The 23,918-nt window shown below is 41.7% G+C and overlaps 1 protein-coding gene across 6 annotated transcripts in view; it reads right to left on the bottom strand.

The window, feature by feature from the left end:
* Positions 1-10,156: 10,156 nt before the first annotated feature.
* Positions 10,157-23,918, bottom strand: part of C24H18orf25 (chromosome 24 C18orf25 homolog) — an 85,610-nt gene continuing 71,848 nt past the window's right edge. For 2 of the 6 annotated variants that reach the window (XM_024984404.2, XM_024984403.2), the window contains exon 5: positions 10,157-13,720. In XM_024984404.2, coding sequence (XP_024840172.1) covers positions 13,531-13,720 — 190 coding nt within the window. In that variant the 3' untranslated portion in view covers positions 10,157-13,530. 6 annotated transcript variants of the gene reach the window in all.

The following is a 23,918-nucleotide window of genomic DNA, read 5'->3' as shown; positions in this document are numbered from 1 at the left end:
CCACCAGGCTCCTCTCTCTGTCCATGGGATTCTCAAGGCAAGAAGCTGGAGTGGGTTGCCATTTCCTTCTCCACTCAAGGTAGTGGTCAGCCATAATTATTCTAGTGAAAACAGTTTGTACAGGAGAGTTAATGGGACAGGTTACAACCCGACTCGCTGCTACAGCAGGTCCAGAGGGCAACACTGCTGATCGCTACCTTCCTTCTCTACCACCTATTCAAGATTCTCTTTGGTCTAGGTGTTTTCCTGATGCGATGACTCAGACCTACATCCCTGAGGAGGCTGAGCCCTCAGCGGACTTGGCCGTGCCAGCTCAGAGTTGTTACAAGAGCCCATTCTTCTGATACCACCAAGCAGGGAAGCCCTGAGTTCAAGACACACACGTTTCTGAGTGCATCTCCTGAGTTCCAGACGTCCTCTCACCTGTTACGAGTGGACCACTGAGAGTGACGGGGAAAGGGACCAATTCTACATTCACCCTTGATTCCTGGACCTGTGTATTCTTGCAACTAGGGACTCAGTGCCATAGAACAGGTCCACTCTGGGTGACAGCAACCAAACCTAGTGTCTTCCTCAAGCTGGGACCTTAGCTGAGTTTTTGCAAATCATTCTATCATCCTATGAGATCCGCAACCTCCAGCAATTTGATATATATCAGACCAGAGGATTCCGTGATCACATACCCATCAGCACACTTCCCTGACCATAAGATGGGTCTCTTAGGTGTGATGTTATGAGGCATCACATGTAAATAAGTCAGGCACTCTGTAAACCCTCAGATGGATGCTAGGATAGGTATCAATCCCAGGAAGGAGGAGTCACTGCTCTTTCCAAGGTGGAAGGGGCCGAATGTAATGAACTTTCCTCAAGTAGCTGGCTGCTCAAGGACTTGGAGCCTGTCTCTGAGCTGACACATCGGTCAGCAATGGCGGTGAACAGCACCACCTTGAAGGGAGCCCCTGCCTAGCCTCCATGCCTCCCCATGGCTACCCTATTCGTGGGCTCATTGTGCAAGCTCCAGTGGCCGAGGACAAGGCTGACCTCCACAGGGCGTCACGCTGTTCAGCACTTCCTCTGTGCTGGGTGGTCTCTGGCAAACATTAGCAGGAACATAATGACGACCCACACGCTTTGTGCCCACTCCCATAGGATTGCCCACGTGCTGCTTCCCCTGACCTCCTTGCCTTTCTTTTTTCTCCCTTCAGGCCTGACCGACCAACCAAGCTCCTCTGTCGTAGCCCCCAATACAGATCCTTATGGAATACATAGACTTCTCCCTCTAGAGCACACTGATGGACAGATACACTGCTGCAAGTCCTGCCCACTGGGAGAGGTTCCACTCGTCTTTCAGGGCTACCCTGCTGGGGCTTTAGTGAAACCAGCAGTCTGTTTTTGGCTAACATCAACACATTGAACCAGAACTGGGGTCTTTCTTCCTCCAGCAGCTTGTCACAAGAAAATACTTGGTGTGAACTGAGGGAGAGCCATCTACACAACGGGGGTGTGCCTGGGAGGTCTGGGGAAGAAGCCTGTGCAGCTAGCAAGTCTGTGCAGCTTACTCATGCCCCTTGGCCTTTTGCCCAATCCTAGGTGTACTACTTCCATCTTAGACCGGACTCCTGTTGGTACAACAGGAGGGACACATGAATGGTACAAAACTCAGCTCAGCACGAGCAGCTGATGCCTTGGTCAATTGATGCTGCATGGTCAGGGCCCAAGAGCGTGCTGGGAGCTGCTTTTCAAGTGGTGAATAGTTCTCTGCTACAGAAGGCACAGCCTTGCCTCCAAAACCTGTAGGATCCCATGGCACCCCCCTCCTACTGGGGCTTGCCAGACTCCACACCACACCCTAATCCATCAAAAATACCTCCAGCACCACTGAATTTACTGTGTCATAATGGTACAAGCAGCAAGGAAGCTTATATTCTAGCCTGGGTTTGCTGAAGAGCACTTCCTTGCTCTAAGTGGCTCGATGCATAACGGCAACAGTACTTCCAACTGCAGTATGTATTGGTGTCCCAAAGCCAAAGAGGGACATGGCACGTGGTGCTGTCTCCTTCTTAAGGCAGAGTGCAAAGGGCAATAACCTGTCATCTCAGAGGGCTATGACGTGGGGCACCCCAAAGCCTCTGCTGCAGTCCCTATACCTGAGTCCTTCTCTGCATCTCCCACTCAGTGGATGTAATAACCCATGAACCTCTCTTCCTGACTCTTCCTTCCTCACTCACATGCTGAATACCCCCATATTCTAACTAAATCATGAAGACTCAACCTCATAAATTGATTTCTTTATTCTGATTTCTCCTCCCTGTTCATCCTACCACCTGAGACAGCCTTGTTCATGTAACTGTTCAATTCCTGCACAAGCTTCCTCATCAGATTTCCCACTTCCAATTCCCCATTTCCTTGCTAGGAAAAGCTGCTTCCTCCTCCTCCATATAATACTTTAGGGTTCCCATCATTTGAGGTACAGCTCCATTGCATATGTTTAGATGTTCATTTTCTGCCTCAAAATGCAGGCTTTTTGAGGGTAATACACATTCTATTGGTGGAGATCAACAGCCAGAGCATCTGAGATGCTAGTGAGGCATTCAAGGCCCTTTGCCTCATGGCTCCCAACTCCAGCCTCCAGCACTCACCCACTTCCCCGCCAGTTGCAGTTCCTCCAGAGCCACGCTTTCCTTCTCACCTCCATGTTTTCCAGAGCTTTGGAACAGCATCCACCCACACCCTCCACCTTCTATCTCCCCTGACCTCACAGAGTTCCTGACATCCTGCAAACTTAGCTCACCAACACTGTCTGCACAAGCTCTTCCTCCATTTGTTCACTCCACCCCAAAGCTGGCTCAGGGAGCCTTCTTGTTTCCACTGCACTGAGCTCTGTCTTAGCGCTTGTCAGGCTTTGTGACAACGGTTTGTTACACCAGATGGAGTAAGTGACCTGAGGGTGAGGGCTGACTTCCAGTCACCTTTGTGTCCCTGTGGTCTGGCCCAGTGCCTAGAACATAAGAAGCATTTAGTATTTGCTGCACCAGTGAAATCTGCATGGTGCAGAAGCAGCAAACTGGCAGCCTGCAGGCTAAGTCAGGCCTGCAGACCAGTTTTGTTTGGCCCACACAGACCCTGGCTGAGCTAAGTCAAATAGGATTGATTCAGGTTACAGGGCTGATGAGACTGATGACACAAAATTGGCCTCTCTTCTCTTCAGACTGTCCAGCCAACCAGAGCGATGTACTCAGGCAATACACCAGACCAAGGATGAGCGTGACCACAGCTCCCTGAGCTACCTTTCTCTGCCCCTTACAGAGACGCACCTGGAGTTTGGGTCTCAGCAGCCTACAGGATGAGGGTGGGCCCCCCTCACTGCAGTGGTAGGCCTGAATGCATACTCCCTTCACAGATGAAGAAGTTGAGATCCAGAGAGGTGGCTGACCCCGGGAGGTCACACAGCTTGTTAGCAGTTATGGCAGACCTTGGGACATTCTAATTTTCACCACCCCATGCCAGTTATCACATACCCAAACTGCTGATTGCTTCCTTTGAAGCATTTCACTTCTGAAAAGATGTTCCAAGAGTTTAACTTTGCGACCATGAGATTTGTTAGCAGCCTAAAGACAAGTTTAATTTGGTCTACATGCTTCCTGGCTGAGTCAGCTGAATAGCGTTGATTGGTGCAGAGCTGGTAAGACTGCTGCCATCAACTTGGCCCTGGATTCATTTACTCCTTAAGACAATCCCATCAGGGGAGTCCTCCCAGCCCCACTTTAAATGAGTTAGCAACTTGAGGCACAGACAGGTTAGGTGAAGGCAAGACTGACTTAGTGACAGTATACACTAGTTTGGTCCTATCAGTTGTTACAATAATGACACATTTCAATCGCAGTTGACCTATGCCCTAGCCCTGGCGTACCCTTCTGACCATCCTGGTCGCTCCCCAGGATCTGCAGTCCAGCAATGATAGGGTTAATCCGACACCTGCCACAGGAACTTGCTTGAGCCCTACTTTCAGTGCGGGTTCTGACTGGTTGATGCCTATGCTGAAGATTTTGCATGTTTTAACACTGAGTGCAAGGTTCGCATTTTTAATGGTATACAGCTTTAATGTCACAACAAACGAACCTACTCTGCCAAGAGCCCAAAAGCTAATCAGCAGAATTCAGCCCTCTACTTTGGGAAGTGGAAAATTACTAACTAGATGAAACCGGGTAACTGGATAACCCAGCACTACATAAAACTAAGGTCCTAAGGGTGTTTTCTGCCTCAGCATCCGAGGGACACCACGAACTCTCAGCAGTGACAGTGACTCTCAGGAGCTGGAGACCAGGCAAGTGGGGGTGGCAATTGCAGCAGAATCTCACAGAGGGCACGGGCATGTCTGGCGAGAAACTGCCCCCACTCTGACCCCATGTGACTCACTGCCCAACGATGCAGTGAGGGCCGCTATAGTGGGATGTCAGCTGTCAGAAATGGTCTCTCGCGATGGCTGTAAGCTTTCTGGGCAAAAACCTGGGGCAGGTCTCAAGAGCTCACAGGCAATGGTCCTGACCTGCCTTGAGGACAAGCACTTATATTTCAGTGGGGAATGGTTCGTTTCTTGCTGAATTATCTTCACCCTCAGCAAGCTGCCCCTCTCTCCATGGAGGGTAGATCTCTAGGTGAACTTGCATCTCAGGGTCAGGGCAGGTCACACCCCATAACAAAGTTGGTCATGCCCGCCTTCAATTACTGTCACATTTAACCATTTGAGAAAACAAATTGTTTTCCAAAGTAGCTGTACCTTTTTTATATTCCCATCAGCAATCTATGAGACTTCTGACTTCTCTAATTCCTTACCAACGGTTGTTGCTATTTGACTTTTTGACTTTCGTGGTCCTAGCAGGTGTGAAGTGGTATCTCACTGTGGATTGGATTTGCAGTTCCCTGATGACTAAAGATGCCGAGCCTCTTTTCAAGTGTTATTGACCAACTGTATCTCTTCCTGGGAGATATGTCTATAGGTTTTTTTAATTGTTTTTTTTGTCTTTTATTATTGACTTGGAACAGTTTTTATATAGTCTAGATTCGAGACCCTTATCAGATATAAGATTTATAAGTATTTTTTTTTACCAATTCCACAGGTTGTCATCTCACTTTCCTGATGTTGTCCTTTGAAGCATAAAATTGGTTTTGTTAAAGCCCAAATTATCAAATTGCTTTTGTTGCTTACGGTGATACATCCAAAAGGTGCTGCAGGCATCTAAAAGGAATCAGCTTCACATCTTACTCATTTCCATTAATATCTGCAATGTCATAAAGAACTTTTATTCCTTCTACTGGAGACAGAAAACAATCTTTAATTTTATTATGAAATATTTAAGATATACATAAAGGTGCCAATAACAACATACATCTGTGTCCCCACTACCCAGCTTAAGAAATTCTGCCAATAAACTCGAAATCCCTGTGTCCCCTCCCTACCTCCCATATCCAGAGGTATCCATTACTCTGAATTTGGTGTTTATTATTCTCGTGCATTTCTTTATACTCCTACTATGTGTGCATCAGTATTTTACCAAAATGTGGTGTTACTTTGTCTTTTAACTTCATATGAATGGCATCATGTAGTACATACATATTCTGCAACTTGCTTTCCCCCCACTTCACAGTGCTGAGGTTTATCCATGTTGATATAACTAATTTAAGTGTATAAATATTGCTCTAATTCATTAATTTTCACAGTGTCTAAATGTTCTATAAATACAATGTTTACCTGTTCTATAGAGGAACATCCATGTTGAAATAGCTGAAAACTAGGAAAAACTAAACACTAACACTAAACATTTCTGAGCACATAAACCAGTTCCTTTAGAACCATGGCTTTCCATATCTTCTTACTGCAATCCACAGTAAAAATAAATAAAATATATATTTTGACCCTAGGTACACATACATATATTTGTATGTAGATGTTTATCAGTATATAACAGAAGTTTTGTGTAACAATATTGTCTCCTGCTATTTCTATGTTGTTAATATCTCCTTAAATAAACAAAAGATGGTTTATAGACACTGAACTGATTTCATGACTTCTCTACCTAGGTTACTACCACAGTTTAAATAAAAGTTGCTCAAGGGTATTATCCCAGATAGTGTAACTGCTGGGTTTTGGGTATCTTAGCCAGCTTGGGCTGCCACAACAAAACACTATAGAGAGTGGTGGCTTGAACAAAAGACATTTTTTTCTCACAGTTCTGGAGGCTGCAAATCCAAGATCAGGGTGCTGGGATGGTCAGGCCTGGCTGAGAGTCCTCTTCCTGGCTTGCAGACAGCTGCCTTCGTACTGTCTTACATGTAAGGCTGAGGTCTCCTCCTCTTCTAATAAGAACATGGATTCATCACACCATGGGGGCTCTGCCCTCATGATTTCATATAAATTTAATTATCTGTGAAGGGTCTTACCTCCAAATAACCTCACATTGGGTAGGAGAGCTTCAACATATGCAAGGGAGGGAAGAGAGACCCAGTCAGTCTACAGCTTGAGGTATATACATATTCAGCGTTTTACTAGACAATTTCACTGTTTTCCAAAATAGCTGTAGCAAATTATGCTCAAACAAGCCAACAAGTGAGCTGCCACTGTCCTGCCTCCTTATTGGATTTAACTGTAATCCTAACTGCTTCTTCCTATGTGGGATGGTGTCCTGTAATATGCATGCATTTCCATAATTAGTAGTGAACCAGAGCATGTTTTCTGTGTTTATTGACCATCTGTATTTTCCTATTCCATAAACTGTGAGACAGGGAATCTGTCTGCAGAAAGAAGTTTCATGGCCATCCTGAGCTGGGGCTGAGAGGCATACGCAGGTGTGTGGTTCTGATGTTTAAATCTGTGACCACCTGCCTGAGAAAAAAGGCAACCAATCAAACATTACCTTCTTGGGAAAGACTTCTTCCAATTCAGTTCAGGCCAGAACAAAGTAGAATCAGTAGCAATAAGAATGAATGAAAAATAAGGTGGAGAAAAGAGGTTTTTGTTTTTCTTAAAGTTAGAAAGTCCTAATTTGGACCACAAGAAAAAAAAATCTTCTCTCGCTAAGTCAAACTTTGTAAATCTGGATATATTATTCTGCTGTTCTCAGTCTTCCAATCTGCAAAATGAGGATAACAATCTGTACCACTTCTTAACCCCATGTGGAAATTTTGAAATACAGATTCTTTTAAAACTTTGAAAATAAAAGAGTTTGTACAAATTAAAGGTTTTGTGAGTGTTCATTATCCAATGCCTTCAAAACACTTGTGAGGTGACAAAACTGTAGAACAGCCTTTTGGAGTGAGCCATTCTCCTGTATTACTACCTGAAAAGCGATGGCTCTGCAGAACAATGAATTATCCCCTAAAAAAACACATCCCTATCTTTTAATCTAAGAAAAGAAGTTTTAGAAATGCTCCATTTTAAGGCGTAGAAATCAAATCCCTTAGCAGTCAGATAGTCTTTCTGGGGTCTCCTGCACGCTGGTTCAGGCTTTGTAAATATCATTCCCTCTGCCCTCTGGTCTGATGTCCCTCGTACTGCAGATGCAGATCCATCCTAAAGTCAGACTTGCCTCCTTTAGACACAAGCCCAAGTGTAAGGGCTCAACTGTCCACAACATTTCACCTTCCCATTCTTATAACAGGGCAATCACGGAAAGGAAACAGAATGACTCCTCTGAGGTGTCAATTATCAAAACACAAAGGAAAAAACTGGTACCAGATAGTTTCCTTTGCCAAAGAATAACAAGTTAGATCAACAGAATTTACAACCAAGAGATGTACCCCACCTGCAAGCCCAGGACCTGTGAGCAGACCAACCCAGCCACTGCTGCCTCCTCCTTTCTGAGGGTTAACTTCATTGCCAGCACTCACTCTCATCCTTGACTCACATCCACCTACCAAATGAGATCTCAGGGCTTGGCAGAAAGGAAAGAAGTGGTGAATCCTCGCTACACAAAGGGATCCTTGCCTAAAGTCACCTCCACCTCGAAGGCATGCTACCCACAAAGCAGTGCAATGGCAGCTGTATTGAGCCAACAGTGTCACAACCTCAGTTGAGCTACTGGATGCTCTTTCCACATCTCGATGATGTTCACGATAATCACAAGCATCTTTTTCTGAGTTCATTGCTCCTTCCAGTATTTGCCACTGCCTTCTTCTGTTCCAGGCAGATTCTCCCAGTCAAAGCTCCACTGTATAGTCCAGGAACTCCTCTAATTCTGTAAACCAGGCTCCCAAACACAGAGTCAAGGAAGTAAAGAAAATCATACCTCCAGTAACCTAGCAGAATCACTCTTTTATAGATCAGCAATATTGTTAAAATAAAACCTACAAGAAATTCACCGTATTATTTCAGTTGCAAAACTGGAGCTGAAGAGATATTTCGTAAAGATTTATGTAATTTTTCTCTATTAAGATTAAAGTTATAAATAGCTGTCATCTACTGTGAAAAAAATACAAATAAGGGAAGCCTCCCTAGTGGCTCAGACAGTCAAGAATCTGCCTGCAATGCAGGTGATCCACCCAGGTTCGATCCCTGGGTTGGGAAGATCCCCTGGAGAAGGAAATGGCAACTCACACTCCAGTATTCTTGCCTGGAGAATCCCATGAACAGAAGAGTCTGGCAGGCTACAGTCCACGGGGTCGCAAAGAGTTGGATACAACTGAGCGACTAACACTTTTACTTTCAAGAGAAGGCAAGGCCAAAAGCCAGCGTAAGATAGAAAGAGGAAGTCAGAATGAGATTAATTACAAGCTACTGATTATTTTACTTACTCATGCCTTGTCTATTCAGAAGCAGCTTCCAAGGGCAAAAGGATTCAGAAGCAAGACTCTAAGTAAAAAAATTTCCTCCAGAGCCCAAGAAAAGAAGCTCCTCACAGGTACTAACATGTCTAGTAGGTATCAGACACAAGGTGGTATAAAAGAACCATTTTCAAAAACTAAAAACATTTCCTGATAACAGGTCTCTTTCCAGTGCAAGGAGAACAAAAATTCGATGAACATGAAGAGATCCAGGAGTGAATATTTAAATAAACATAGGCCTTACTCTCTCTGGTTCCTCATTCTCCTTGATGTGGAGTTACAAAAGTAATAAAATGCTAATACAGTAGTTCCTATCATTTTGATAACCAAATTAAAAACCTGAAAATAGAACCAAATTAGGAGGAAAATTCTTTAGGCTATTTTTGAAAATCCTATATTTGCTTGAACCACGAGCAAAGTGCACGCAGTCATGGCATTTTACCCTGGCACGTTGAACTCTGGGAAGTAACTGTCAGCTGACTTTTGTTCCCAGGAGCAAAGGGGTCAAGCACTAGGGAGCCTTTAGTTGACTTTGAAATCTCATGGGTTCAAACTGGAACGGGAAGTGGGGGCTACAGGAAAGCCAGTACAAAACTATTTTTATCTAGATCTAATACACCAAAGGCCAATTGCAAAACATTCTAGGAGTAGGATACAGCTGTTGCTTGGAAAAAAATCAGGCAACTTAAACAATAAGATCTGATAACAAAATATAATTCACTCTCACATCCAAAAGCTAACTTGGGAGCTGCTCCAGGCACCATCTAATTAACTGAAGCAGACAGGAAAAAAAAAATCCTCAGAAATTATCTTTGTTTAAATACACTCTATTTTATTTTGTCTTAAAATAGTTTAACCTTTATGCTACAGACTTATTTCAAAAAACAGAAAATCTTATCTTGCACCAAAAAATATATATATAACACTCTGTTTTATTTTTTTTCTCCAAAGACCATTAAATACTAAATGAAAACAAAAACTAAATAATGAACGTAAAGAAGAACCAAAGTCTATTTTAAAAACTAGAGTTGCACATTTTAAAACATTAATTCTAAGCAATGATTTGTCGTCACTGCATCAAGTCCACGCTCCAGCAACAGCAGATCTGTTAACCACCAAGTGCATTGGTTCCTAGCCATACAATGGCTAACATTTCATTTTCACGGTAAGAGGAGCAAAAGGCTTTAAAGACCTTTGTACTCTTTAAAAAACAAAACAACAACAAAAAGTTATTTCCTAGTTATCCAGTGATTTTTTTTTTAAGATCACTATCCTTTAAAACTTGTTAAAAGAATAAGAAGTACGTAGTGTTTTAAATAAAATGAAAAATACAACAGCATTGGACTAAAATACGTGATTATTTTAAACAAACAGTGCACAATCTGAGGAAGTTTGGTTAGGGCGCAGTCATTTTTATATATACATGGAAGTCGCATCATACACATACTGAGAAACGGGTTGGGGGGAGCTCTTTGCCTTGAAAAAAAAAAAAAACTTTAAAAGACAAAATTGTGCCCCCAGCTTTTTCAAGAACCTTATGACACAGTATATATAAAAAGCAGGCAACAAATTTGTTTTTAAATTACCTATGGTGCTAATTTGCTAAAAGTAACAATGAACGACTGACTAAATTAGCAAATTAGATGTTCATATTCACAACTGGTAAAATGAAAGCCGAGTTTATGGGATGTTCAGTTGCTATGAATAATGGAGTCCATTCAGTTTGGCCCCTTCCATCAAAATGAAGCAAGCAGCAACTACATCTCGCAGGGCAATATGCAGTAGCGAAGTTACCACTCTGTGGTTTCAAACTGAGGGAAGGGGGGCACTTAGCCATGTTGGTGCCATAAACCAATCTGTGACCAAAGTGTACCATTTTAGCAGAGATATTACTTTGAAGAGACTGTGAAGTATAAAGTGTTTATGCTACCAAGTGCAAAACTGGTTAGAAAAGATCCCCTTTAAAGAAATTTAAAATGTCAGAATATTTACCACAGAATTTTATCATTAATAGCTTGCCAGAAACCATATCCCTACTCTCCTGGACCTGGCAACCAAAGAAGAGGTGAAACACAGTCTCTCTATAGTTAGTTAGAAGGTGGAAAAGTCCCAAACTAGTAGGGAGAAAAGCTACTATTTCCACCATCCCTTCCCCTCCCTGCTTTCTGCATCTTAATTTTCGTGCTGGTGCACTAAGCCAGGTAGTCAGGGTGGTGGAAAAGGGACAGGTAAGGGCAAACTTTAACCCAATACAAAAGCAAAAAGCCATAAAAGAGCTTGGTTAAAACTTCACTCTCTGTTCCCAACCCAGAGTGCCTACAACACACTGAAAGAATTCTCATTAAAGGATGACCGTGAGGGACTAAAGAAAATATGCCCTGGGAAATCACCTGCTATATGGAAGTGAACAAAACATACTGCTAACATAAGAACAGGTAATGCAAAAAAGTTCTTTAAAATGGGGCTCTGGGGAATTCCCTGGCAGTCCAGTGGTTAGGACTCTGCGCTTTCACTGCTGAGGGCGTGGGTTTGATCCCTGGTTGGGGAATTAAGATCCCACAAGCCACCAGGTGTAGCAAAAAATTAAATTAAAAATGAAATAAAATGGGGCTCTGCCCTGATACTGGGAGAAAAATAAGCTGCAAAAACTTCAAGTCATATAACTCTATCCTTTCCCCAATGATATTCCTGGAAAATACAGACCAGAAATTGTACATTTCTGCTTTGTCTAGCATTTTAATTCAAGTCAAAAACAATGTGTAACAGTAAAATTCAATAAATTAATCCTAAAGTAAAATGTGACGGTCCAAGGATATACCAGTAGTGAATCTGCAGAAGGTCCTATTTTGCTCTGGCCTCTGGGTCTTTGGTTTTTGCCTAGAATTGTGGCCATGTATGAGGGGCTAAAACTGGAGGTTTACGATCTCTTCAAAAGCCTCATCTATTAAAAGTAGATACATAGGAAAATAAAAAGTTGATGAACAACAGAGGCCAGATCAAATGAGATGTTATCAGAAGAGAAGACATGCTTAAATATACTCCCATAGAAGGATATACAGATGAACTCAAACAGCAGGAAGAAGGGTGAAGGAACAGACGAGTCTTTACAAAATACAGAAGGAAAGGCCGGGCTTGTGGAGCCAGGCAGACTCTGACTCGTGTGCATGTGGGGGGTCTTGCTCAGCACAGCAGCCCCACAGCACCACCCCACACAGTGCCTCATGCAGAACAGGCACTTGGTAAATGCGTGTCCGCTGAATGGAAGCTGAACACGGTCCTTCTCATGCTCTCACGATAAGGAAGAGCCACCGAGACATTTGGGAAGGGAGGCAAAGGGCTATAGCCACACTGTATGGTGAAAATGGAAACCAAAAAGAAAAAGCACACAAAAGCTGTGGAAAAACACAAAGTGAGGTCTTCTACGCCAGCATTACTCCACTGTTCCCTGTGCACAGCATACAGTGTTCTAACTCTAGGTATTGCTTGTCAAGTAATTCACTAGGAACTACGTTATAGGAAACAAGGTAGTAACTAATGCCATGGAACTCCAACACTGGCATTTCCTGAATTCCCTGAAGCTCCTACTACCCCTTACAATTCCTGTTAGATACTGCAAAATCTACAGTGCCATTAATGTGCTTCGTATCTGATTTTTATGATACATTTTGATCTTTCCACTTTTAAAAGGTAGAGGAGAAAAATACCCAAATACAGCATCAGGTCAACTTCAGCTCAAGCATTGAACAGTTGTTATGCATCCTTTTTGGAGAGACTAGCTATGGAAAAAGGCATTGTCCTCTCAGATTTACAAGTGCCCATAGCCTTAGAAGTCACACAATTTTCATATTACTAGCTATGTACTTAGGCATAGTCTACCTAAGTAATAGGTTCTGTTTCTCCCATTGAACAAACCAGGGAGGGGGAAAGGGATCTCTCAATACTCTCTTCAGATGCTCAAACCTCATGGTGGGTATCTATCTGAAATGCCTCTGCCTTACAAGGAGATATTTTCCAAAGGGTTATGAATTATTGCAACAAGGAGATCAACTAAGTCACCTTAGCAGTATTTATAAACACAAAGAGGGCATGTTAATTATTTGGGTTGTGGGAAGTCAGCCAGGAGCAAAGTTAGGAAAGAAGGCAGAAGACTTAAGCTAAAAGAAAAAGTTAACTTCTGTCTTCTATTTTTAAGGACAGGTTTTCAATGCACATGCCCTACTAGGTGCCAATAAGGACCTGACTAATATGTGTGCAAATGCCCTAAGATAGGAGTGCCAATGGGTGGGCTGACAGTGGTCAAGTCTACATATTAATTTTATTACACAGAAAAATAAATACAAGACTCAGAAACTAAAATCCATTTTACCTGGTAATTAAAATACCATTCTAAAAGGAGGGCAGAGTTTCCCCAAGACTGAAAGTCACCAAGTAAAATGAAGTTGTCTTATAAACGTCATCATTCTCATATTCCTACTGAGGGAAACAAGAAAAGAAATTCTTTTCTCTGTGATAAGTTATTTTCCTAAGTGACTTCTTTTAATTTAAAAAAAAAAAGGAGGGGGAAGGAGAGCAATTTTCCATGAGTTTTTGATTATACAAATGCCACAAACAGCTTCTGAGGCTGAAGCTATGACAATGAACTTCCATGTCACAAAGAGGAGGAGGAGGAGGAAGTAGAGGGGAACAGTGCAGAGGAAACACAGTGACATTGTATTACAGCAGGTATTTGCGTCTGCTATCCTCATCCAGTGTGAGGTCAACAACTTCTGCAGGTGAAGCCCAAGTCTGCTGAGGAGCCACAGCAGTCCATGACTGTGTTTGCCGGGCGCTAACATACTGTGTGCTGGAGCCATGCTTCCATGAAGAAACACTCTGAATCACACCTCCTCGAGGATGAACACACCTGCAATTGGGATGAAGAGCAAAAGCATGGTTAACCCTATCAGAGCAAAAACAGAAGGCAATACGGCTTCAGCTGTATTAATACTTTTCCTAAGATAAGCCTACTGCACAAGCTCATAAAACCCACAATCAATATCCTTCCCCCTTTTCCTCCTTTCTTCTATGTTTGTCTGTCTGTCTGTCTGTCTCCCTGCCTCTCTCAGTATAGCCTAAGAAATGCCAAAAGCCTTGCCTCAGTCACAAGCTCCTGAGTTATATCTAGATCTATTACTGATGGACTAGATGTTGTTTCTCTGAATTCATTTGTATCTCTGGAATCTTCAGGATAGGGCAGCATATAAATTCCAAGCAAAATTAAGATGCCCAATTAGTCTGAGCAAATGAAACAATAAGAAATACAGGTGGAATCTGTTCTTAAAATAAGCTCTGTGACATATTTGTTAATACTACTTTCAAAAACAGTTAACAGTAAAACCCCTTTTACAGATTAGATTTTTAAATGTCTATATACATACTAGGTCATGAGTTAAAGAGGATTCCCTGGTGGCTCAGTGGTCAATCTGCCTGCCAATGCAGGAGACGTGGGTTTGATCCCAGAGTTGGGAAGATCCCCTGGAGAAGGAAATGGCAACCCACGCCAGTATTCTTGCCTGGGAAACCTCAGGGACAGAGGAGCCTGGCAGGCTATAGTCCGTGGGGTCACAAAGAGTTAGATACAACTTAGCGACTAAACAACAACAACATGAATTAAAGACCAATTTTCCTCATCTTGAAGGTGACAACAGAAAAACCTGGCTAGTGCATCACAAACACTTATGCTTTAGTTCAGTGAAAATAACAGGGCTGAAGTACTTAGCTTAGATTCTCTAGAAGTGTTCTATAAGAGTGTCAGAACTGCCAAGCTGACATGTCTCAAAGTTCACCGACTGGGAGAGAACTGTTTCAGAAATACCTCCAGATTGAATTGCACATTCCAGTCAAATGATAGAACCATGAACCTCCAGGATGAGCCATGGAGTAAGTTTTGATTCAAACGAGAGGAAGGCAAGCAGCACAAGCTATCACTGCTCCTTATGCCTTCCCATCTCAACTGTAAGACCCGTCACTACGCAGCACCCGTGAGAAGGGGCAAGTGGCATGATTCTAACCACACAAACTACTACAGTGGATCGCAAGCAGCTGTTCTGACAACCTGTATACAATGAGTGATGCTTATTCAGAACTCCAATTTCTATTCCATGCCACCTGCACCTCTAGGTTCAAAAGAAACATTAGAGTAACAATGGACAAAGTTTATTATAAGGAATTCATGGCGGCTGAGAGGTTCCAAGGTCTGCAGTCAGTAAGCTGGAGGCCCATGACAGCCAATGGTGTAGTTTCATCTGAGTCTGAAGGCTTAGAAGCAGGAGGACTGATGGTGTTTCAGTTTGAATTTGGCCTTCTCAGGTGGCTCAGTGATAAAGAATGTGCCTGCCAATGTAGGACACACAGGAGATGTGGGTTCGATCTCTGGTTGGGTTAAGACCCCCTGGACAAAGAAATAGCAACCCATTCCAGTATCCTTGCCAGGAGAATCCCACAGACACAGGAGACTGGTGGGCCATAGTTCATAAGGTCCCAAAGAGTTGGACATGACTGAGAGACTGAGTGCGCATGCACACACAAAGTTTAGCTATAGAACTGCCCCTGAGGATCCTTAAGATCACAGAAAGAGGCCCAGCTTCTACAAAGTCCAGCCTGAAAAGGACTCCCTTCCCAAGAGAGGTGCCAAAAAACAGATCCCTTGTGGCCAGAGTAGGGGTAGAATGTGGACTTGTTATAGTTATCAGACGGCCATCATCTTTCCAGAAATGAGTCAAGCAGCTACTAACCCAGAGGCCACCATATTTTCAGAGTAGCTAGTGAAAAGCATTAAAATAAGACACACAAAAACCCAAAGTCTAATCCAAATCTGTCCACTCTTTGAATACACTGAGATTAAATGACCAAGTAGTCATGGAAGAAAGTCAGTCAAAGGAGTCCATTCAACATTTTCAAGAAATGGTTTTGATGACTGATGACAACAGAATACCACAATTATTAAGTAGTTTCTCCACATCTGACACACCCAACAGACCCATGAAGTATACGTGGAAGCCATCATCCATTCTCTGACAGGGAAACTGAGGATTTAAGAGATTACATGACTTGTTCAGGGTCACACTGTTCAAAAGTGTAGGCAAGAGAACTTCAGACTAAGTCTGATTTCTGGTCCAGTGCTTTCCACAACATAATGTTGCCACTTAACAAAGGTGTGTATTAAACTGGGTAAGGCAAAATACAAAAGAGTCAGCAGGGTGCAAAGACAAGCCCAGACCAACAATTAAAAAATATAAAGTTCTTCAACAGTTCAAATGCTCATTTATACAAGCAGTAATTGAAGTAAAAGCTGGCTGGAAACTTAGAAAAATCAGGGAATGAAGAGCTACCAAAAAAAGTCAATGTAATCTCTGATAGAACTGCAAGAAATAATTCTGAAATAAAAGCAGTATTTACTCCCAACTATTACTTTGCACTGCTCCTAAAATAATCACACCATGTAACATCAGGACATCAAGGAGTGGCTTTAAAAAGGACCTAATCCAATCTTCCCATTTTACAGAAGAGAAAACCAAGACCAAAAGACAACTTCCCAGGGTCTTAAGAAAGTAAAGCATGGAACTAGAACAAAAGTAGGTCTCCTCTGGGGAGTTTATTTCCAACTAAATAACCATGTCTTTCCCAGACTGCACCTGAAGTATTATACACTATGTTTTATTGTAAGAAGACTGCTTAGCCCCTAGGAATAATACAATAAAAAGCAAAGCAGATTCTAGAAAGTGTCTAGAGTAGGAGAGTGAGAGGTTTAGAGAGGATATTTATTAATGAGGAAAGGTTGAAGGAAAAATAATGAGGAGAGAAGGCATTTCTTCAGCTATATAAACTAAACCACTTCTGTAGTTACGTCATAAATAGCTCCAGTTACTGGAAAACAAATTGGGCTACTTTAAGTAAAAAAGAAAATTTATTAGAAGTCACCTTTACTTGAGCACCTCAAAGAACCATCACTTCATGGCAAACAGAAGGGAAAAAAGTAGAAGCAGTGACAGGTGTTATTTTCTTTCGCTCCAAAATCAAGGTGGACAGTGACTGTGGCCATGGAATTAAAAGACACTTGTTTCTTGGAAGGAAAGCAATGACAAACCTAGATAGCACATTAAAAAGTAGAGACATCAGTGTGCCCACCACGGTGTGTCTAGTCAAAGCTATGGTTTCTCCAGTAGTCATGAATGGATGTGAAGAGTTGGACCAGAAAGAAGCCTGAGCACTGAAGAACTGATGCTTCCAAATCATGGTGCTGGTGAAGTCTCAAACAAGTCAATCCTAAAGGAAATCAATCCTGAATTCATTGGAAGGGCTGAAGCTGAAGCTCCAACACTTTGGTCACCTAATGTGAAGAGCCAACTCATTGGAAAAGACCCTGATGCTGGGAAAGACTGAAGGCAAAAGGAAAAGAGGAGGGCAGAGGATGAGATAGTTGGGTAGCATCACTGACTTAATGGACATGAATCTGAGCAAACTCTGGGAGGCAGTGAAGGACAGGGGAAACTGCTGCGCTGCAGTCCATGGGGTCGCAAACAGCTGGAAACAACTTAGTGACTGAACAGTAACACCAACCAACCCTCGTACTCTGTTTCTCTTCAAAAGTTTAGATTCTCCAGAGAATGTGATGATCCTTTCTTTGGTCAAAAACTTCCCTGTCTCCTATTAACTGCAACTGAAGGGCAGCCGCCAAAGAAGGGAGAATCACCATGGAAGGCAGCTCCTCCATGTACACAATCTTGAGAGCATAGTAAGAACCAACAATCGTTTTCTAGAAGGCAAGTTTTGAATGGTCATGACTACACAAAACAGAATAATCTGCCTTGTAAACATTTAAGTAATTGCTGAGGCATCTGTCAGGAATGTTAATAAGATTCTGAATATAGGCAAACTATCCTGTTAGAAGCCAGGATAGTAGTTACGGGGACAAGGTGGGGGACAGGGGAAGCTATAATTAAGAAGTGGCACAGGGGGACTTCTGTTTCTTGTTCGGAATGATGGTTACTTGGGTATGGGTACAAAAGCTAGAATGCAAACTTATAGCCTTTCTCTGTGTGTTATAAGCCAAAAAAACATTCAAAAAAATTTTTATGATTTAAGACCTCAACCACCTTAAATAAAATGGTAGCCAGGAGATGGATGAGGATAGAACAAGACTTTTAACACATTTTTTTAAGTACAGGGGGAAAAAGGTCAAGCTCTATTTTATAAGATGGTACTTTACAGAATACCTTAGATAAAAAGGAAAAAAAAATGCAGGAAGAAATGGGACTACAACAACTGTTATTCACCCCACAGAGGCCCTATAAAGGAGGCTCATGTGAGGGGCCTCCCCGGCGGTCCAGAGGCTGGGGCTCCACCCTCCAAGTGCAGGGAGCCCAGGCTTGATCCCTGGGCAGGGAACTAGACCCTCAGGCAGGGACTAAGACCTGGTGCAGCCAAATAAATAATAAAAATACATTTTTTTAAAAAGAAGGATGTGAGAAGCTCAAAATTTTGGAAGGTTAACTAACATAAAACAGTTCCATGTATTAGCACATATCCTTTTTCTATTATGAAAGATATGGGGTGGGAATATACTCATCTGTTTTACAATTGGTCCAATCAAATTCTAGTGCAGACACAAGCTTTTTCCTCACAAAGCATTTACTCTGCATATGACTGGCAACAGGTCTATAAAATGAGTCGCATTTTGTGTCTTATAGCCAAGAAAAACTGCTTAGGCCTCACTTCCATTTCCCCCACCAATCCACTATTTATAAGCAATAAGTTTTGATATAATAATTTCCTGCTCTTCATACACTAAAACCAATAAAGGAGAGACTTTGGAGTAGAAAGGAAGAAAAACACAGAAAGAGGGCAGGCTCTGATGATCAGCTGTTGATACAGTTAACTTACTATTCTAAGAAAACAACATTAAAAATTAATCATTTTTTGCTCTCATTTACAGATCCTGAAGGTGACCTCTTAGATAACATTCCTACTTATTTTTCTGAACTGAAGGTGGAGTGAATCCTTGTAGCTTCAGGGAAATGCTCACCCACCCCCCTTGCTTTTTGAGGGTTAATGTTAGCAAGTGGTTCTAGGATTCAATCAGTCTTAAATGCAAAAGCCTTCTCACACTAATTCTTCTGCTGACGGGTGAATCAACATTAACCAATGCCCACAGGACCATGTTTGTGAAAGGAGATAAGAGTCTGATTATTCATAAAAGCTTCAGAGAACAAGTACTGAAAGAACTGTTCCAACACAGTTCCATGGCATAAAGACCCATGCTACACGCATTCATCTTCCTAGGGGAATTACCAATGAGGCTGGCAGAAGGAAAGAAGGAAAAAGGTCAAAGGATAAAGAAAAATATTGGCAAGACGGTCATAACTTAAAACTTATGGCAAAATTAAGTGGGTGCAGAAGAACCAGAGATTTTAGAGAAGTTCCCATCTCACTAGCAAACAGCACCTTATAAAACTGGACTGTCCAAAAATAACACCTAGAAATGACATGTAGACAACGACAAGAGTTCATCACAGCAACCAAGGCAGCCATAAAAGATGCATTCAAGTTAAGGAAGCATGCTTTCTAGCCTATAACTAGAAGAAACACGTAAGCTAAGGGGATATGTCAAAATCTAAAATGAAAGAGCAGGGAAAGATGTTAGCATGCAAGAAAAGAAAAATGACTGTTTATTGGGAAAAAAAAAAAAAGACAAGTCATAACCAGAATTACTGAGTGCAAAGGTCAACAAAACAGAATGTTTCCAATATGGAAAAATGGTATCCAATGCAAGTCAGAACAACCACAATCTCAAAGAGAACAACTCAAGAACGAAGTCTGAGTTTTTGTTTTTTTTTAAAGCTCTCAGAAAGCCCACAAGGTAGAATACCAAAAGGAAAAACAAGAAAAGGACAACTAAATCCAAACAAACATCTATGCATGCAAAAAATCCAATTAGAACACAAAGGTGTGGATCAAAACCTAAAACCTTCTTCCAAGCGATAACCCTGCCAGAAGCCCATCAATACTTCATAACTGCAACCCTAGACCTGTAAAAGAAACAAATTTCAGATGAGATACAGCCAGCTAAAGGGGCAATTTCGAAGCAACCAATAAGAAAGCCTCTCACTCCCCCACCCCCACCCCCCAACTTGCTTCTCAGCTTTTTAACCTCCATGTTTGAAAGACTATCAGGCTTCTTCTAAATAAAACTGCTGGAAAATTTTTGAGAAAGGCACAACAGTCAGTGAGATTCTACTCATTCCTAGACCAAGGGCCAAAATAAGAGATCCCCTCATAATGATGAAAGAGTCCATTCAAAGTACTCCAATAGAATTTGTCAACCCTACCCATCTTCCATTGTATGGACAGTTATTAACCAACACCGAGATTTTAAGATAAAGCTGTTACTGCTAAGATATGATTTCCCCAGGACTCAAACTAAAAGATCAGAATTTGAAGAACAAAAACACATCTTTATATTTCAGAGCCTGGTAAGAAAAAGTCCTCAAAAGTAATGTTATAGCATGTTATTTAAAAGGTACCCAAAGTCATTTGGCTTAGTTAAGACTGAAATAAGTATGTCTGTTCATAGAGTAAAATGACAATCTGAATAAAAGACTGTAGCAAGTTCAGAGAAGGGTCTACTAAAGATAATCTTTGAGTGTGTGTGTGTACTGAAGGTGAGAGCAACTTAGAATTTAAATCTACAAGTTTTAACAGAAATAATATAATTTTAACTACAGATAACAAAAATAATTGGTAGGAAAAGAAGCTGAAGATTTCATTATGAAAGGAAAGTTAAACAAAGAATCTGAAAAGAAAGGTGTGCGTGCTCAGTCACTTCAGTCCTGTCTGACTCTGCAACCCTATCGACTGTAGCCCACCAGACTCCAGGGTTCTCCAGGCAAAAAATACTGGAGCGGGTTGTCATGCCCTCCTCCATGGGACCTTCCTGACCCAGGGATTGAACCCGTGTCTCCCCCACTGCAGGCAGAGTCTTTACCGCTGAGCCACTGGGGAAATCCATGAAAAGAGTAGTAGCATCTGTAACATTTCTAGGCACAAAGAAACAATAAAGAAGGGAGAATTGGCAGGAGTTAATACGTGAACCGTGAACTTCCTGATGTTCAAGCTGGTTTTAGAAAAGGCAGAGGAACCAGAGATCAAATTGCCAACATCCACTGGATCATGGAAAAAGCAAGAGAGTTCCAGAAAAACATCTATTTCTGCTTTATTGACTATGCCAAAGCCTTTGACTGTGTGGATCACAATAAACTGTGGAAAATTCTGAAAGAGATGGGAATACCAGACCACCTGACCTGCCTCTTGAGAAATCTGTATGCAGGTCAGGAAGCAACAGTTAGAACTGGACATGGAACAACAGACTGGTTCCAAATAGGAAAAGGAGTATGTCAAGGCTGTATATTGTCACCCTGCTTATTTAACTTCTATGCAGAGTACATCATGAGAAACGCTGGGCTGGAAGAAACACAAGCCGGAATCAAGATTGCCGGGAGAAATATCAGTAACCTCAGATATGCAGATGACACCACCCTTATGGCAGAAAGTGAAGAGGAACTCAAAAGCCTCTTGATGAAAGTGAAAGTGGGAGAGTGAAAAAGTTGGCTTAAAGCTCAACATTTGGAAAACGAAGATCATGGCATCCGGTCCCATCACTTCATGGCAAACAGATGGGGAAACAGTGGAAACAGTGTCAGACTTTATTTTTCTGGGCTCCAAAATCACTACAGATGGTGACTGCAGCCATGAAATTAAAAGACGCTTACTCCTTGGAAGGAAAGTTATGACCAACCTAGATAGCATATTCAAAAGCAGAGACATTACTTTGCCAACAAAGGTCCGGCTAGTCAAGGCTATGGTTTTTCCTGTGGTCATGTATGGATGTGAGAGTTGGACTGTAAAGAAGGCTGAGTGACTAAGAATTGATGCTTTTGACCTATGGTGTTGGAGAAGACTCTTGAGAGTCCCTTGGACTTCAAGGAGATCCAACCAGTCCATTCTGAAGGAGATCAGCCCTGGGATTTCTTTGGAAGGAATGATGCTAAAGCTGAAACTCCAGTACCTTGGCCACCTCATGCAAAGAGTTGACTCATTGGAAAAGACTCTGATGCTGGGAGGGATTGGGGTCAGGAGGAGAAGGGGACGACAGAGGATGAGATAGCTGGATGGCATCACTGACTCGATGGACGTGAGTCTGAGTGAACTCCGGGAGTTGGTGATGGACAGGGAGGCCTGGTGTGCTGTGATTCATGGGGTCGCAAAGAGTCGGACACGACTGAGCGACTGAACTGAACTGAGCAAGTGATATGTCTCAGAATGAGCAAGAACTTAAATAGACAACACAGGTCATGACCTATTCTTTCCTACTTAAGTAGGAACACATGAGTAACACTGAATTAAAATTTGAATAGTAAGTCAAGAGGAAGTTGGTAACTGGACAATGTGCTCCTGGCACAACAGAAGATAATTAACCTACATCAATCTATCAGTCAATAGGCAGAATAAGTTTTATGGTACAGAGTTGGGAATGGAAAATATTATCATATTCTAGAAAGATCTTGACATGGGGCTTAAAGTCTAATAACGTCTTTTATATTTATACAGTGCTGAAATAAAATAATGACAAATGTATGCTAAAGGAAGAAATCTGGAGTTCTATCTTCTTCATCTGAAGAAGTCAGATGAAGTCAGCTGGAAGGAAATAACATGAGAAAATGAAAGAGAATATAACAGGAAAGAGTTTTTTATTAAGGAAGAGAAGAAAGTATGAGGTAAAGGAAAGGTAAAGAATGAAAGTCTTTCCACCAGAATAGGGGGAAATAACCATTTAAAAAGACGAGAAAAAAGGAAGCAGCTAAGCAGACAGACTTAGGGCATGAATACAAGATAGAAGGGAAAGTGTTCTGATGGAGAATTAGCCACTTAAGGGGAGATGGCTTGATAAATTACAACTTAACTCTACACCCTTAAAGCCCCAATTGTTTAACTAAAAAATCCTTTCAGAAACTAAAATCGGTTCTCATTAGAAAAAGTATTCCTCAATTTATGTGCATGTGTTTTTTGTGCCCCCACTTCTCCACTCCTAAATCCACCTTTAAAATAAGTCAACAGAAGAAATCAGTGCTGGTGAATGTTTTATTATCTTGCTAACCAAAGATCAAAATCAGATCTAAAAATAAGGCAAGATACTATCTTGTATACCAACTTGAGGAAATCACAAAATCGTAACTCTTGTGGCACAGGAGAAAAATTGTTCACCACAGAGAATACAGATTTTTCCAAAGATGAGGTTTTGTTTTGTACGTGTGTGTTAAATGTTCCTCAGGTATATCTCTGACAGGGCTGCAACTAATTCTTAGGACCATATCTTAAAGGAAGAGTCAGTAAATTTTTTCTGCAAAGAGCTAGACAATAAATATCTTTGGCTCTGTGGACCCTAAGGTGTCTGAAGAAACTTCGCAATTCTGCCAATGGACTGTAAAATAGACAATATGTAAGTAAATAAGCATGGTCTGTTCAAACAAAACTTTATTTATGGATAAATAAATTGTATTTGAATTTCATTTAATTTTTTCACATCAAAACATGTCTTGATTTTTTCCCCCAACCATTTGAAAACGTAGAAACAATTCGCAGCTTGAGGTCCATATAAAAAGATGCAGCAGGCCAGACGTGGTCCATGGGCTACAGTTTGCTCTCTCTTATCTTAAAAAATGATAAACTTCACAAAATTATTTTTATACTACTGCACACTAATTCAATGCCTTAGGGCTTTTTTAATTCCTAAGAAACAAGATGCCCTAAATCACATGAACATCACCAGAAATATACTGTTAGGAACTGACTAAAGTAACTTGTAACTTTTCACGGAAGATAAGGAGAGGTGCTCTAAGAAGAGGTGTGATGTCAAATGCAGATTTTCCAATTATTTGTTCCTGATATATTTCAAGATAAACTGAAAGGCAAGAAAATATGGGTGAGAAGGGGGTTAGTATGGAGATACTTCTGCCGTAACAGAAAAATCTGTTAAGCCATCTAGCCATTTGCTAAAAATAAGAGAA

This window comes from Bos taurus, chromosome 24 (genome assembly GCF_002263795.3).
Source record: "Bos taurus isolate L1 Dominette 01449 registration number 42190680 breed Hereford chromosome 24, ARS-UCD2.0, whole genome shotgun sequence".
Lineage (NCBI taxonomy): Eukaryota > Metazoa > Chordata > Mammalia > Artiodactyla > Bovidae > Bos > Bos taurus.
This window is presented reverse-complemented; position numbering and strand designations above follow the sequence as displayed.